The sequence below is a fragment of the Sarcophilus harrisii genome, chromosome 1 (assembly GCF_902635505.1).
Source record: "Sarcophilus harrisii chromosome 1, mSarHar1.11, whole genome shotgun sequence".
In the NCBI taxonomy this organism is placed as follows: domain Eukaryota; kingdom Metazoa; phylum Chordata; class Mammalia; order Dasyuromorphia; family Dasyuridae; genus Sarcophilus; species Sarcophilus harrisii.
In genome coordinates, this window is record NC_045426.1 from 25,261,203 (window position 1) to 25,276,760 (window position 15,558).

The 15,558-nt window shown below is 37.3% G+C and overlaps 1 protein-coding gene across 1 annotated transcript in view; it reads right to left on the bottom strand.

Moving 5' to 3' along the window:
- Positions 1–14,324, bottom strand: part of LOC100927149 (cadherin-related family member 3) — a 98,131-nt gene extending 83,807 nt beyond the window's left edge. The window contains exons 1-2 of the mRNA XM_012543546.2: positions 14,291–14,324; positions 5,853–6,052 (exon numbers count right to left, since the gene is read on the bottom strand). Coding sequence (XP_012399000.1) covers positions 5,853–6,052; positions 14,291–14,324 — 234 coding nt within the window. The remainder of the gene's footprint in view (positions 1–5,852; positions 6,053–14,290) is intronic.
- Between the last annotated feature and the right edge of the window lie 1,234 nt (positions 14,325–15,558).

Here is a 15,558-nt window from a genome sequence, read left to right on the forward strand (position 1 = left end):
TCCATTGGAACACACACAACTCACTATAGAATTTGATATCCCTTTGGTTATCCTCAACATGATTTAGCCTATTGGCTGAAAATATTTAGGGGGTGTCACCACTGTGCATGCTACAACTTTTTGAAGAGGCAGCTAGAGGATACATTGGATAAACCTTTGGGCTTGGAGTCAAGAAGACCTAAATTGAGATGCTTACTAATCATGTAAACCTGAGCAAATCACTTAGCATCTTTCAGTCTCAGTTTCCTCTACTGTAAAATAAAGTTTTTGGACTCAATGGTTTCTAAGTTCCCTTATAAGTCTATGACCTTGTTATCTAGTTGACCCCAAACTGGATCATTTTTCACGTCATCCATCTGACTGAGCTTGTTTGCTGTCTACTGTGCCACTGAATATATCTTCCCTCAGACTCTACTTTCCACATCTTGTTTTGAGCATGTTCCTCCAGTCAGTAAAGGGCATGTCAACAGACTGTCCTATCCATTCCTATGTTCTACTATATTCCTGATACGCCTCAAGTCACAACTCCCTCCCTGGACAATGTTCACCTATATAAGGTTGTCTCTCCCTATAAGAAATGTAAGTTCCTTGAGTACAAAGGCTATCTCACTTTTGTACTTATAATCTCAGCACTTAAGTGCCTTAATGGTTTTCCATTCATAAAGAAAACCTTTCTCATATTATGTGCAATCCAAAAGTAAGATGGAGGAAGCAGGAGGCCATCCCCTCATTAAAGACTTTCAAACAGCAGCTAACTGACCACTTTAAGGAAATGTTATGACATTGCATATTTTGGAGGATGCTAGCTTTGATAGACCAAGTCAGTTGTTAAATTTTCAGTGTAAGCATCTAGAATTGATGAATGCTACAAGCCAGGATCTGACTTATTATTTACTGATTTCTAGACTTATGAAAGTATTACTAATGCAAATAAAACTTTAGAGTGAGTCAGGGAGTAGCTTTTTATTATTGTTTCCAAAACCAGTTGTTAAATATTTACCAGCCCATTGTTGTATAGAACAGGCTGAATGATCACTAAGATCACTTCCAACTCTGGGATTTTGTGTATCGGATTTCTGGTCAATAATTAACAAATAATTTTGTTTTTATGGCTCCAGTGCCCAGAGGGATGCCTGTCACGTGGTAGGTGCTTAAGTCTGTCATGTGAGCTTAATACATGTTTGTTGATTGACTGATTAAAAGCCCAATTGAAAGAAGAAGAGAATGTGTAATGCTGTAAGACTCACTTGGGAATGCAGCACCGGTAATATTGAGTTTGGGTTTCACTCTCTCCTTGTGAATTTGATTTGATTAGAGCATCTAGGAAACAGGAAACATGTACTTGTACAAAATAGGTTACTCGGGTTCATTTTCTCCTGAGGTACATTCAATACTACTTAGGTAGTTCATCCCAGTCAGCTTTCCGACAGGTAGCAATTTCAAGATTATATAACCAGAATGCATCTTGTCTCATTTACATTGATTTATCTGTATAATCAGTTCATTTCAGGGCTGGACTATTGTTTCACCAAGAAGCTAGTTGTTGGGTTTTTTTTTTCCTTGACGGCTTGCCCAGTCACCCCTCCTCAGCAAGAACAGTAATTGTTGGCCCAGGGAGCAAATATTGTGGAAGGAAGGAAGTTCAACAATGGGTAATGATAGGCTGAAACCAAAATAGAAAGGTATACGCACTTCCTAAGGCTTGTAAGAAATCATTGAGAGAGATACCAACAAATGGATTTTGTCTTTATCTTCAGTTGTATTGTCCTCCCTGTGTGATGTCTCCATATTGGTCATATTCAACAAAGAAACCCTGTGAAATAGATGTAGAAGGTCCTCACATCACCCTTTTATGGATTTTTTTTTTTTAATGGAACAAAAGGGCAGCTTATTGATGCAGTGGATAGAACACCAGCCCTGAAATCAGGAGGACCTGAGTTCAAATCTGGTTTCAGACATTTAACACTTCCTAGCTATGTGACCCTAGGCAAGTCACTTAACCCCAATTGCCCCAGTCCAAAAAAAAAAAAAAAAAAAGGAACAGACAGCATGGTGATAAATACAGTCATACCTAGGAATTTAGCCTTCAAGGCAAGTTGTAAGAAAGGCATTTTCAATCAAGGGGAATTAGGAAAAGGGAATCACTGCTCCAAGTGTGTAATATAGGTCAGTGCAAACCACTGGTGAGAAAGGTGCTGAAGAGGGAAAAGGGTAGTGCAAAGGAAAAGCATCCCCATTTTATTACCATCCAAGTGGTTTCTTATTTTAAATACTATCACTAACTAGTGGCTAGTTCTATTATATCTAGTGGTTCAAGGTTTGAAAATGCTGTTAACTGCTCTCAGAATTTGGCACCCTAGGATATAGCTACCTCTCACCCCATCACTCCACCCCAACTTCAACTCTGCTTTTACCTGGTGATATATAAATCTACTTAATGACAAAAATGGGATTCAAGTAGACCAATACATAGTCCTGTACCCTAAACTACACCACATTATCATTTCTTCTTTGCTAGTAAATTTCTTCCAATTAGAATATCTACTACTCATCCATCAGCTATTACGACTGTACCAAAAAGATAATCATGATAATAATAACAACAGCTAACATTTACTTAGATGGCAAGCTCCTTGAAGTGAGGGACTACCTCTTGCTTTTTTTTTGTATCCCCAGGGCTTAGTAGAATGTCTGGCACATTTATAGCTGTTTTCATTGTTATTAAATCATTTCTGTCGTGTCTGATTGTTTGTGACCCTTTTGGGGAGGTTTTTCTTAACAAAGATACTATAGTAGTTTACCATTTCTTTCTCTAGCTCACTTTACAGATGAGAAACCTGAGGCAGAGTGAAATGACTTGACCAGGATCACACGGCTTGACAGTGTCTGAGGACAGATTTGAAATCAAGAAGATGAATCTTCCTAAATCCAGGCCAGGCACTCTATGCACTGTGCCACCTTGAACTGAATATAGTGCAAAGCATGTGATGGGCACTGTGTTAAGTGCTTTACAATTATTATCTTATTCGATTCTCACCTGGGAGGTACTTTTAAATAAGTAGATTATAAAGGGAGGAGAAAGTAAATCAGGATAATGACAAGCTCTGTTTACATATCCTAGTGCTACAAACATTTGAACTAATATGATTGATCATTAACCAACAGAGTTTAAACTAGTCTGTGTGTGTGTGTATGTGTGTGTGTGTGTGTGTGTGTGTGTGTGTTCATCTGTCTGGACATGCACTTATCCATAAGCCACGTGGATTGCTTTAACCCAGAAAGCTAAGAGAGGGAAAAGAAAAGTTTGAGTCAACAAACATTTATTAAACACTTATCATAGAGGGAATTGTCCTAGGTGCTGGAAGTAGAAAACAATAAGCAAAAGTGTCCATGCTCTTAAGAAGTTTACATTCTACTGGGGGAAAAGCTATAGACAGATGAGTAAAGGAGGAAAAACCCAAGGGATGAGGGAAAGTTTCATGTAGAAAGTGATTTTCTCACTGAGATCTGAAGTGACCTTAGTGTTCTTTGAAGCAGATGTGAGAAAGGAGTGGATTCCAGACCTACAGGGCAAGAAACACTTGATCCCAGAAATTGGTGATAAAATAAGATATACAGGGAATGGGAAATGGGTCTTTTGAGCTAGAAGATAAAATAGGGAAGCTAACATATGCAGTAAGTCTGAGAAGATAGGCTGGAGGACGATGGTAAAGGACTTTAAATGCCAAAGTGAGGGTTTCTTGGAAATTAACCACAGAGTATGGACCAAAGAAACCTTCACATATTTAATTTAAATTAAATGATAAATGATATTTCTCAAAAAGGGGAGGGTTTATTCTTTTTTAAAAAAAAATATTTTCATCAGTGATTTTTTTAAAAATAATATGAATGAATCCAAAAGGTGTGTTTTTAGAATGTCATCATTTCAATATAGAGATTAATCATAAGTCTTAATCAAGAAACGCATTTTTTTAATTAAAAACAGTAAAGATTCAACTGAAGCAGTGATAAGTCACAGCTTTGTGGTGAGCACACCCTTCACATCACAATGCCCTCTCAAAAATTTTTAATTGGAAAATTCTGTCAATCAGCTCTCTCTCAACAGCATGAAACAACCAGCTTAACTAGTTATTTTCATTGATTTGATTAACTAATAATAATCCTCTAAGACTCAAATGAATTAGGGAATTAAATATTCCTTCTAACAATGAAGATCCCAACCTGCTCATACGTGCCCATCCTAGGCCCTGGTTCTCCCATATTTTCACCAAAGAAAGTCCACTTAATGTGCTGGTGGTTTTCTGGATAATTTCCACTGCATATCAATGGAGGACAAGAATTGCTAATGAGTTATTCCATTCCCTACTGTCTTGTTGGTAACTGCCCATCTCCTTGTTCAATTATACATTTTTGACCACATCTTCCTCAAATAACACAATATTTGTAAAATGCTTTGCAAAATATAAAGCATTACACAATTACCAGTTATTATTATTATTTAGCATATATTCTATTCATACTCATTGTGAGTTTCTCCATTACTGTCTATGTGATATTCATTTTGACTTCTCTGGAGACTGTAGTTTTCCTCAACTAACATACATATAATTCATGGTAAGAGTCAATAACATGAATAACTAAAATGTAGCTAGCATGTTTATTTTCTAAGATATCCCATTGCAGTCTCACAATTTAGCAATCAAATAGTTATGTTTTCTCAGTCCTTATCATTCTTGATCTATATGCTGCATTTTACATACTGATTAACGTCTCTTGAGCATCTCTCATGAGTGTTCATAATTCTACTCTCTCATGGCTCAACTTCTTATCTAGGTGATGAAATAGATAAATAGGAAGATTTGAGCTCACATATAGCCTCAAACACTTACTAGTTATGTGGTCCTGGGCAAGTCACAACTTTTGCCTGCCTCAGTTTCCTCAATTTTAAAATGGAGATAATAATAACACTTACCTCACATTGTCTTCTAAGAATTAAATGAGATAATTTTTATAAAACACTTAGCATAATGTCTGGTACAAGTAGGTATTTAATAAATGCTTGTTTCATTCATCCCTTCCTTCTTACCTCTCTGACCATTTTTTTGTCAATTATTTTTGATGGCTCATAATCTACATCATGTCCCCTAAATGTGGATAACCAACCTCCCTAAGTCATCATTCACCCTCCAGTTTTGACACTAAGCAAAAAAAGAAAAAAGGAAGGAAGAAGGAAAGAAAGAAAAAAGGAAGGAAAGAAAGAAAGAAAGAAAGAGAGAGAGAGACAGAGAGAAAGAAAGAGACAGAAAGAAAGAGAAAGAGAAAGAAAGAGACAGAGAGAGAGAGAGAAGAGAAAAAGGAAGGAAGGAAGGAAGGAAGGAAGGAAGGAAGGAAGGAAGGAAGGAAGGAAGGAAGGAAGGAAGGAAGGAAAGAAGGAAGGATGTCAAAAGTTCCCAACATAGTACACCAAGTAGATCTACACTTAGAAATGATTTGATTGGTGATTCGTTCAAAAGAATCAAGCCTATGTGCAGACACACATAAAAATAACAAAGAATTTTTTTTTTACTGAAACGTCAGTGTTTCTCTGGGATACAACCCTGACAAGTCCTCTATAGTCCTAAAACTCTTTGAGGTCAATTACCATTCAGACTCAAAGTGGACCCCCAAGTTATTTCTGACTCATATGAGAATTGGGATGCTCCAGTGTAATTTAGTAGGCTATTAAAATGCTCTCTAACATCCACAGAGTTTGGACATTATAATATACAGTAAGGGGTAGTGGAGGGAAGGGGTGGGGTTAATTACAAAGACTTATTGTTCTAAGTAAATATACACTTGAGCTATGTACTTACTTCCCACCGATGATCTGCAGCTTTATGTGATACCACAAATGGATGGATGACAGGGTTTGAATTAATAATAACAGGATTTCCAACTAGAGATTCATGATGAGAAACAGCTGCAGTGATTGTGGTAACCAGTGTGCTCTCTGATGCATTTTCCAGAAGAGGCCTGGGCCTCTCTACAGTTAAATTCAAAAAGGCTAGGCATCCTTAAAAAAAAAAAAAAAGCACAAATATTTTTCTTAATTTTCCTTTCTATGAGGTCCATGCCCTCCTTGAAGTAATATTTTAAAATCATAAATCATAAATACAACACACATATACAACAAAATCTAAAGCTCATGTGGAGCTTTCCCACCATTTCTTCCTTTCTTTTCCTGGAGCTTATTCCATTCTAATTCTAGAGCCCCTCAGGTCTCCTCATCCCAAATGAGCCAGACATGTTCATTCATTCTCTTTTGATGAGCAAGAAGTCAACTCTCATTCTCCCCAGTAATAATTACCTGTGCTGTTACTATATCCTCCAGATCCCTAGTTTTGCCATCTCTCCTGGCCACTATGTTCTTCCAATTATAGGGTATTTCCATTTTCTTTGCAACATAACCTTTTATAAACGCTGTCTCCCCAAATTATACTATGAGCTCCTTGAGAGCCAGCATCATTTGCTTTTCTCTTTGAAATCTCAACACTAAGTGTTGTACTTATTACCTAAAGAGTCTGAATCCAAAAAGACCTTAGCAGACATGAACAATGCCCTGAATCTAACAAGCTGAAATGTAATAGGACAAAATGCCCTAATCTGGATTTGAAAGATCAGTTTCACAAGTTCAGAACAGATAAAGAAAATCCAAGGTTTGAGGGCATTGTTTAGTAAGATGTGGTAGCCCAAAAAAGCACAAGCCAACATGTGACCCGGATTGATTGTTTGGCTTGGATTTGTTCTTTCATTAGTTGCCATATGGTCAGAAACAAGGTGGTGTACCCCTGAGAATTAGAACATCTCTTCTAAACTGATTGACTCAAGCCTCTGTTCTGGGTGTGTTCCCCACACTGTTAGCCACCAGTTTTCATTTAAGTGCTTAGCATCCATTAACTTTTACAGAACGATATTGACCTCTTTTTTTTTCAAATTTATTTATTTTAAATTTATGGAATAAAATGAGCATTTCCATTCAATATACCCAGGAAAGGGATTTCATTACTTCCCAAGTCGTCCCATTCTACTGTGTAGCTAGAGATGTTACAGAATGTTAGACCTAGAAGGGAGCTGGTTTGTATAGTATAGTATGGTAAAGTATACTTTACTTTAGTATAGTATAGTAAAAAGGTGATGATGGCACATGAAAATGCAAAATTATTGTGGGCAACTTGCTATTCCTTTTAAATATATAACAAAGTTATCATATACATTTCTTTTTTTTTCTTTTTTTCTTTCCTTTCCCCTGCCCAGAAGATAGCTACTATTAGACATAAGTCATAAGTAGGCATATAGGTGTGTGTGTGTGTGTGTGTGTGTGTATATGTATATATTATATATATATACATATATATATATTATATGTATAATATATATGTAAAAATAATTTATACACATTTGTATCCAACATTTTTTCCTCTGGCTGCAGATACCATCTTTCTTGTGTCCGTTACAGTTAATTTGGATATTTATAATAATCAAAATTCCTTATTCATTCAAAGCCATTTTTAAAACAATATTGTTAATATATACAATGTTCTCTTGGTTCTGCTCATTAGCAAGATCTCTAAGACATACTATTCCATATATGCCTCAGTCTCTGGGGAGGAAGGGCTCAGACACACTTTCTACCTAGCATCATCCCCACCAAGTTCTCATCCAAATGCAGCCTCCCCTCAGCTGAGTGCTGAAGGTTGTTCTTCATTCCTTAGAGCATCAAGGCTAGGACGACTGCTAAATCCAGAATGAACTCAACCCCTAGGTACTAGAACCAGGAGTAGCTTACTCTCCTGACTTTTCTTTCTTTTTTTTCCCTCTGAGGCAATTGAGGTTAAGTGATTTGCCCAGGGTCACACAGCCAGGAAGTGTTAAGTGTCTGAGACCAGATTTGAACTCAGGTCCTCCTGACTTCAGGGCTGGTGCTCTATCCACTCAAAACTCACAAGCTCATCACCTCCAAATGAATTTCATCTAAAACAATAAAACAAATGCCAAAGCAAAGAATCAAAGTCTGTACTCATTGGTCATATGTTACCTCAACATTTTCTATCGCCAAAAACCATCAAGCAAAAAGAATTAAGCCAAAGAAAAGCCTTCCCAAGAGAAAAAGGCTGAGACTAGAGTCTTTTGAAAGCCTCTTGGTTCTACCTCAACAGCTATGAGCAATCAAGAAATCCCCACTCAACCTGTGGTTATTTTCTTGATCTATGGACACTTGATCCATATCCACATATGCTCCAAAGCCTCTCCAAAGTATTTTCAGTACACATTAGGACTCTCCTGCAATGGGCTCTCCAGCTCTATTACCTGAGGAATTGCACGAGTTTGTGCATGCTCATGGAGATCAGCCTCATTGGTCAACCCCTCATTCTATAGGTAAACAAAGACCTGTGATTCTGCCCATGTGTTACATGAGAATCACTCATATTTATAGAGTATATTATAGTTTGTCAAGCACTTTCTTCATCATAGCCCTGTGGAATAACTAAAAATATCATCCTTCTTCTATAGGTTAAAAAAAAAACCCAGTTCCCTCCCAGGTCTAACATTCTGTAACATCTCTAACTACATAGGAGAATGGGATGACTTGGGAAGTAATGAAATCCCTTTCCTGAGTGTATTGAAGCAGAGACTACTTGACCATTAGTGAGCAACAGCATAGTATAGGATGAAACAGATGGCCTTAAAGGTCCCTTGCAGGGCTGAGGTGCTATGATGTTGTGAAACAGCAAAATTCTTTCAGGTACCTCTGTCCCTACAGGTTTTTCATCTGCAAAAGGAACATATTATAGTAGACTCTGAGGCCCCTTCCAGATTTATGGTTGTGCCCTTCAATTTTTATTTTTTTGGAAGGTTTCATGGTCCCAGTCATGTCAAAGATATAATTGCCACTATAAAGGAAAGGTAAGCGCTAAATATGCACAAGCACAAAGCAGGGAAATGCAAGAAGGGAAGAAGAGAAAGAAAAAGAAACAGAAAGTATGGAAGAGGCAGAGAAAGGGACAGAGACAGAAATACAGACAGACAAAGTAAGAGAGAGGCAGAGACAGAGGAACAGAGACAGAAATACAGGCAGACAGAGACAAATAGACACAGAGAGAAAGACAGTGTAGACCAATTTAGTAAGGAGTTTGTATTACTTTAGTCTCTGACTATATTCTAACTTTCAACATTGAATAATTTCTTGACCCTGCAGGGTTAGATGCAAATGATATAAAACAATGCCATCTGGCATTCCCATTTCACGCATCATGTCTAATAAGATCTATAATGAACTGATGTGAAAAAAATAGTCCTATGTTTCCTATAAGAATAGGCTGTGGTTTTATATCAATCTGATGTCTATTCAATAATCCAATCTGCTTGTGTTTTAAATATGACATTCAGGACCAGATGAGGTGAGCCAAAGAAGATCTATCTAATCAACCAATCAACAAACATTTATTAAGCACTCATAAAGCAACAGACACTGTGCTAGTCACTGAGAATGGAAAGGCAAAAATAAAACATTCTCTGCCTTCAAAGAGTTTACATTCTACTAGGGAAAACAATATGAATACATACAAGAAAGTACAAAATCTATACTAGTCAATCAACAAGCATCCTTAAACCCCTACTGTATGCCAGACATTGTGCCAGACACTAGGGACACAAAGGAAAATGAAATTGTCCCTACACTCAAAAAGTTCACATTCTAAATTGTGGTATATGAATGTTATGGAATATTATTGTTTGGTAAGAAATGATCGGCAGGATGATTTCAGAAAGGCCTGGAGAGACTGACACGAACTGATGCTGAGTGAAATGAGCAGGACCAGGAGATCATTATACACGGCAACAACAACACTATATGAGGATCAATTCTGATGGACGTGGCCATCTTCAGCAATGAGATGAATCAAATCAGTTCCAATAGAGCAATAATGAACTGAACCAGCTACACCCAGGGAAAGAACTCTGGGAGATGACTATGAACCACTACATAGAATTCCCAATCCCTCTACTTTTGTCCGCCTGCATTTTTGATTTCCTTCATAGGCTGACTGTACACTATTTCAAAGTCCGATTCTTTTTCTACAACAAAATAACTGTATGGTCATGTATACATATATTGTATTTAACTTATACTTTAACATATTTAACATGTATTGGTCAACCTGCCATCTGGGGAGGGGGTGGGGGAAGGAGGGGAAAAGTTGGAACAAGAGGTTTGGCAATTGTCAATGCTGAAAAATTACCCATGCATATATCTTGTAAATAAAAAGCTATAATAATAATAATAATAAAAAGAATTGACATGTAAAAAAAAAGTTCACATTCTATCACAGGAGATTCAAATATATGGAGATACAAAATAAGCAGCAGGTATCTCAGAAGGCACTAATGAGGAATCAGAAATTGGGTAAGGGTCCTATAATCCTAGGGAAAAAAAGTGAGAGGTCTTCAGGGCCTCCTCATTATTGAGAAGTGAAAATGGAGTCAGTGAATTTGGAGTCAGAGAAGTAGATTCCAAACTTAGCTTTGCTACTCACCAAAGACAAATCTCAGTTTCCTCATCTATAAAATGAGAATGTTGGATTTGTATTGAATGATTTATGATTTCCCTTCTAGTTCTAAATTTATGATTCCATTATCCCAGTTAACAGCAGACTGAGAGAGAGCCTTGATTATAGTCAATGGGAAGTGTTTTGAGTGCTTGTCCTCGTCCCTGACCCCAACTAAACATGCCAACCTCAGCCTCTCTGCCACCACCTTCAAATGCTTATTAAAGTAAGAATCCTTTGTTGACTGCTAAGTAAAAACACATCATCAATGGTATATACCCTCTTTTTTCCCCCTAAGGCAATTGGGGTTAAGTGACTTGCCTAGGGTCACACAACCATGAAGCATAAAGTGTCTGAGGCCAGATTTGAACTCAGGTCCTCCTGACTTCAGGACTGGTGCTCTATCCACTGCACCACCTACTTGCCCCATAAATACCTTCTTCTTTTACCTTGAACATAAAACAGGATTCTATCCATGATTCCAAGACAATACAGATACCATTGAAATTCTCTAACTTTTCTTAGTACAAGAAACAAAAACTGAGTTAGAATTCTAATTGTAGTAAATTTATTTATTTTTAATACACATTGTTTTATGAATCATTGTGGGAGAAAAAAATCAGAGCAAAGTGGAAAAAACATGGGAGAGTAAAAAAAAAAAACAGAAAAAAGAAGTGAACATAGCATGTATTGATCTACATTCGGTCTCCTTCGTTCTTTTTCTGGCATTTTCTGTCCAAAGTTGATTGGGATTGCATTGGATCACTGAACCACTGAGAAGAAGCAAGCCTCTCATAGTTGATCATCACACATTCTTGCTGTTATCATGTACAATGTATTCCTGATTCTGCTTGTTTTGCTGAGTTAAAGTTCTAGCATCTGATAATTAAATAGTCTTCAGAGTAGTGGAAGTGTCTTACTTGAATAATCTCATTTAAGTCAAACAACTGTGTGTGAGGTGGGTATTTCAAGTACTTTGGTCTTCATTTTACTGGTGAAGAAACTGTAGATCAGCGAGAGCTCCACTATTGCCCAACACCACACACTTGTTACCAGAGGCAGAATCTGAATCTGTCTCTTTCTGACTCCAAGTCCATGCATGTCTCTATTTGCTACGCCAAAATGTTCAGGTGATGAACTGATGCTAAGTGAAGAGTAGAACCAAGAGAAAGAACATTGTACTCAGCAACAGCAAGCTAACGTGATGATCAACTCTGATGAACATGAGGTGATTCAGGCCAATTCCAATAGACTTGTGATGGAGAGAGCCATCTGTCTCCCAAAAGAGGACTGTGGAGACTGAATATGGATCGCAGCAGTATTTTCACCTTTTTTCTTGTTGCTTTCTTGCTATTTGTTTTCTTTCTCATTTTTTTCTTTGTTGATCAGATTTTTCTTGTGCAACCTGATAAACGTGGAAAGATGTATAAAAGAACTGCATGTTTGACCTATATTGGATTACTTGACATCTAGGGGAGAGGGGAAGGGAAGGGAAGGAGAAAAATTTGAAACACAAGGTCTTGCAAGGGTGAATGTTGAAAAGTATCTTTGCATATACTTTGAAAATAAAAAACTATTATTAAAAATGTTCATGTGAATTATATTTTCCTATACGTGTTCCCATTGCTAATTATAAGCATAATCTTCACTAATGGTCAGAAAATGCATAGCATAGTAAATGAAGAGCTGGCCCTGGAACCAGGGTGACTTCTGGGTTCATGACTCTCCCAGAAACAGGTTCTTCAGCTCTTCCACTGAAGAAACTGCATAAGCAGTACACACCCTAAGCATTATAGAGACTGGCCTCATTAACCAATGCCCCATTATACATATAAACACAGACCTGTGGTAATGGGCTGGTTGGTCTCTCCTTAGGCAGCTAGATGTCTCTCCACTCTCAAATGTTTACCATATTCATGTCAATGTAGTGCAGGAACAAGATTGGCTTTAAAGCTGCATAGCCCAGAACTCCTGGACTCAAGCAATCTACTAACCTCATCCTCCTGAGCAATAAAGGCTACAGGTAAACACCACTATGGCCAGCATTTTTTTTCCCTCTCCAACCAAAAATCATTTCTTAGGGAAGCCATTGTCATATGTTGGAAAGAGTCTTGGTTTGGGAGTCAAGAGTCTTGAGATAGAGTCCTAGATCTGACATTTAGTAATTCTTTCACTTTGGGCAAGTCAATTAGTTTCTGTGATCATATAATTTCAGATGAGAAGTTTGCATTAGAAAATCTTAAACCCCCTTTAACCTCAGACAGACTATGACTTTGTGGACTGACTCAACATGTTAAGCTTAATAAGCCACTTACATCTCAGGGTTACCAGCTGACTTCATGATGTGATAAGGTTTCAGGGAGGCAATATCTATTCATCTTAAGGAAGATAAGTGGTCAAAATAGAAAGTGTGTTTAAAAAAAAAAGGAAAGAAAATAAAGAAAGAAATATTGGGAACCACAACGTAAACTCATAAGCTATAAGAGGTCATAGAAGAATATGATATTAGATTTAGAAATTCAAGTGACTATGGAGAGTAAAATTATCCCCACCTACAATAAGAGAGAATGAGGCAGAGGTCTGAGACCCCAGAGATCCTCTTCCTCTAAATGGAGAGTATTTATCCCACTAACTCTTAGTTAACAGCTAAGCACCTAGATATTTGGCTTCAATTTATTGGTAAAAAGAGTTATTTAATCTCTGCCTTTGAATTTACAATCCAAAGCTTTCACTCAGCCATTTTACTTATGTTCATTAATCATGGATTATTTTCTTTTTTTTTAATGGTAGCTCAGTATTTTTTTATATGCACTTATTTATTTGTTTGTTTTTTTGCTGAAGCAATTGCGGTTGAGTGACTTGCCCATGATCACACAGCTAGGCAGTGTTAAGTGTCTGGGGTCATATTCAAACTCAGATCCTCCTGACTTTAGGACTGGTACTCTATCCACTGCACCACCTAGCTGCCCCATCATCAATTATTTTCTGCAAACCATAAAGACATCAGTATTTTTTTATCAAAGGGTCCATGGTCTTCTCTAATGAAATGGACCTCAGATCTTCATCATGATCTAAGATGCCTCCTCCTTCTAAGACTCTATTTTTATAGAGCTAGATGTCCACTCATCACAGAGTAGCTATAACAAATATAAAACAATTCCATTGAATAAACAAAATAATATGTCAGCAGGATAACAAGTTGGGTGAAGCAAGGAATATCTTTCTTGGATGGACAGACTTCTCCTTAATTTAAACAGAAGGAAATGGTACGAATTATCACAGTCAGTGATCTAAGTGATCATAAGATGATCATCTGCTCCTATTGGACAAAGGATTGGTTGGGAGATACAAAAATATTGGGGGGGACTTTCCATGTGATTGTCATCTCTGTCAATCTAGAGTTGGTCATCATCACAAGGCAAAACCGGGGTGAAGGGCCTTCAGCTAACTTCCTATAGTTAAACAAGTAAACTTAGAATCTGCAGCTCACAGCTCTGGGGCCTTATATATATAATCTCTTGATTTGATATGATTCTATCAAATTGATTAACTCTGATTGGAATAGAGTAGAGATACAAAATGAATTATTTCTCTCAGGATCTTATAGAGCAACTTACAGATAGAAAAACTGAAATTGAGAGAGATTAGATGACCTACCCAAGATCATATAGCTAATATGTGACAGAAGTGGGATTTGAACCTCTTACCTGGCTCCCATTTCCACAGTTCTTCCCACAACATGCTCTATTTTTTTAATTTTGCCTATGGATATCCCTGGAAGACCATTGATCATAGACTTGGAGCTGGAAGGAAATTTAACACTGAATCCAACCTCATTTTACAAATTAGGAAACTGAGGCAGGTAAAATTATTTTCCCACGGTCACATTGTCAATAATTGGCTGAGACAGAATTTGAACTCATCTTCCTTTAAGCCCAGCACTATTCACAGCACTATTTGGCTGATTCCATGAGATCAGATGTTAGGGTTCAAAGAGCTTCTTTCTTAGGGAAAAATACTCTAATACTAGGTCTCACTATGGAGCCCAAGATTCCTGCTGTTCTTGGTGAGTCCGAGACCCAAGTTACACAGCAAGACAAGAAATTAGGTTCATATTCTGAAAGCAGACTGAAGAGACCAACTGAAAAGCTGTGTTCCTCTCAATACTGCCCTTGGGAGTGTAGTTAAAATACATATGAATGGTTCATGATTATGCTACCAGTTAGAAAAAAGAGAAACTCTCTTACAGTGAAATGGGGTTGGGGTCCCAGCTTTGCTCTAAGAGAGGTTGCTCACTATATCTTGTGTTACTCCCAGAATTCTCCCAATCAGAGGCAATTGTCCCCCCACAAGAACATCTACTTTTCTAAGGGTATATAAACATTGAGTGGGTTCTATGAGGGGTCTTTGGCATTCAAAATATCCTGATTCTTTTTATGAATTATATGCTAATATGATTAATAAAATGATTAATTACCCAGAAACTATGTCTCTCAAACTTTTTATAAGTCACACATTCAAAAAGGTAGCTGAAAGTTAAGTATGTTCCTGGCACAAACTTCCAGTTCAGGAACTACCAGTTGGAGAGATAGAGCAGCCAAAGAAAACATCTTTTTTTTTTTTTTTACTAGTGAAGAATTTTTAAAAGTTATTATAGATATGAAATCGAAATAATGAGTAACTCTACAACAACTGCAAAATAGGGGTTCAAATTTTTAAAAACTATAGTTTGAAACTATAGGAAAATGGCCAGAATGATCACCAGTACTGCCAAAGTATTCCATGCCTCAGACTATAATCTCTTTCTTTCCCCTTCTTCTTGGCCTTCTGAGGTCACATACAACTGAATGCCCTCCACTTTTACTTCTATACTGCCTGGGGTCAGAAACCAGACCCAGCATATAAATTGACAGGAATAGTGAGATAGAGAGAATTACCTTTGCCTTCTCTCCACCCCATCTTAGGTGTCCTAACA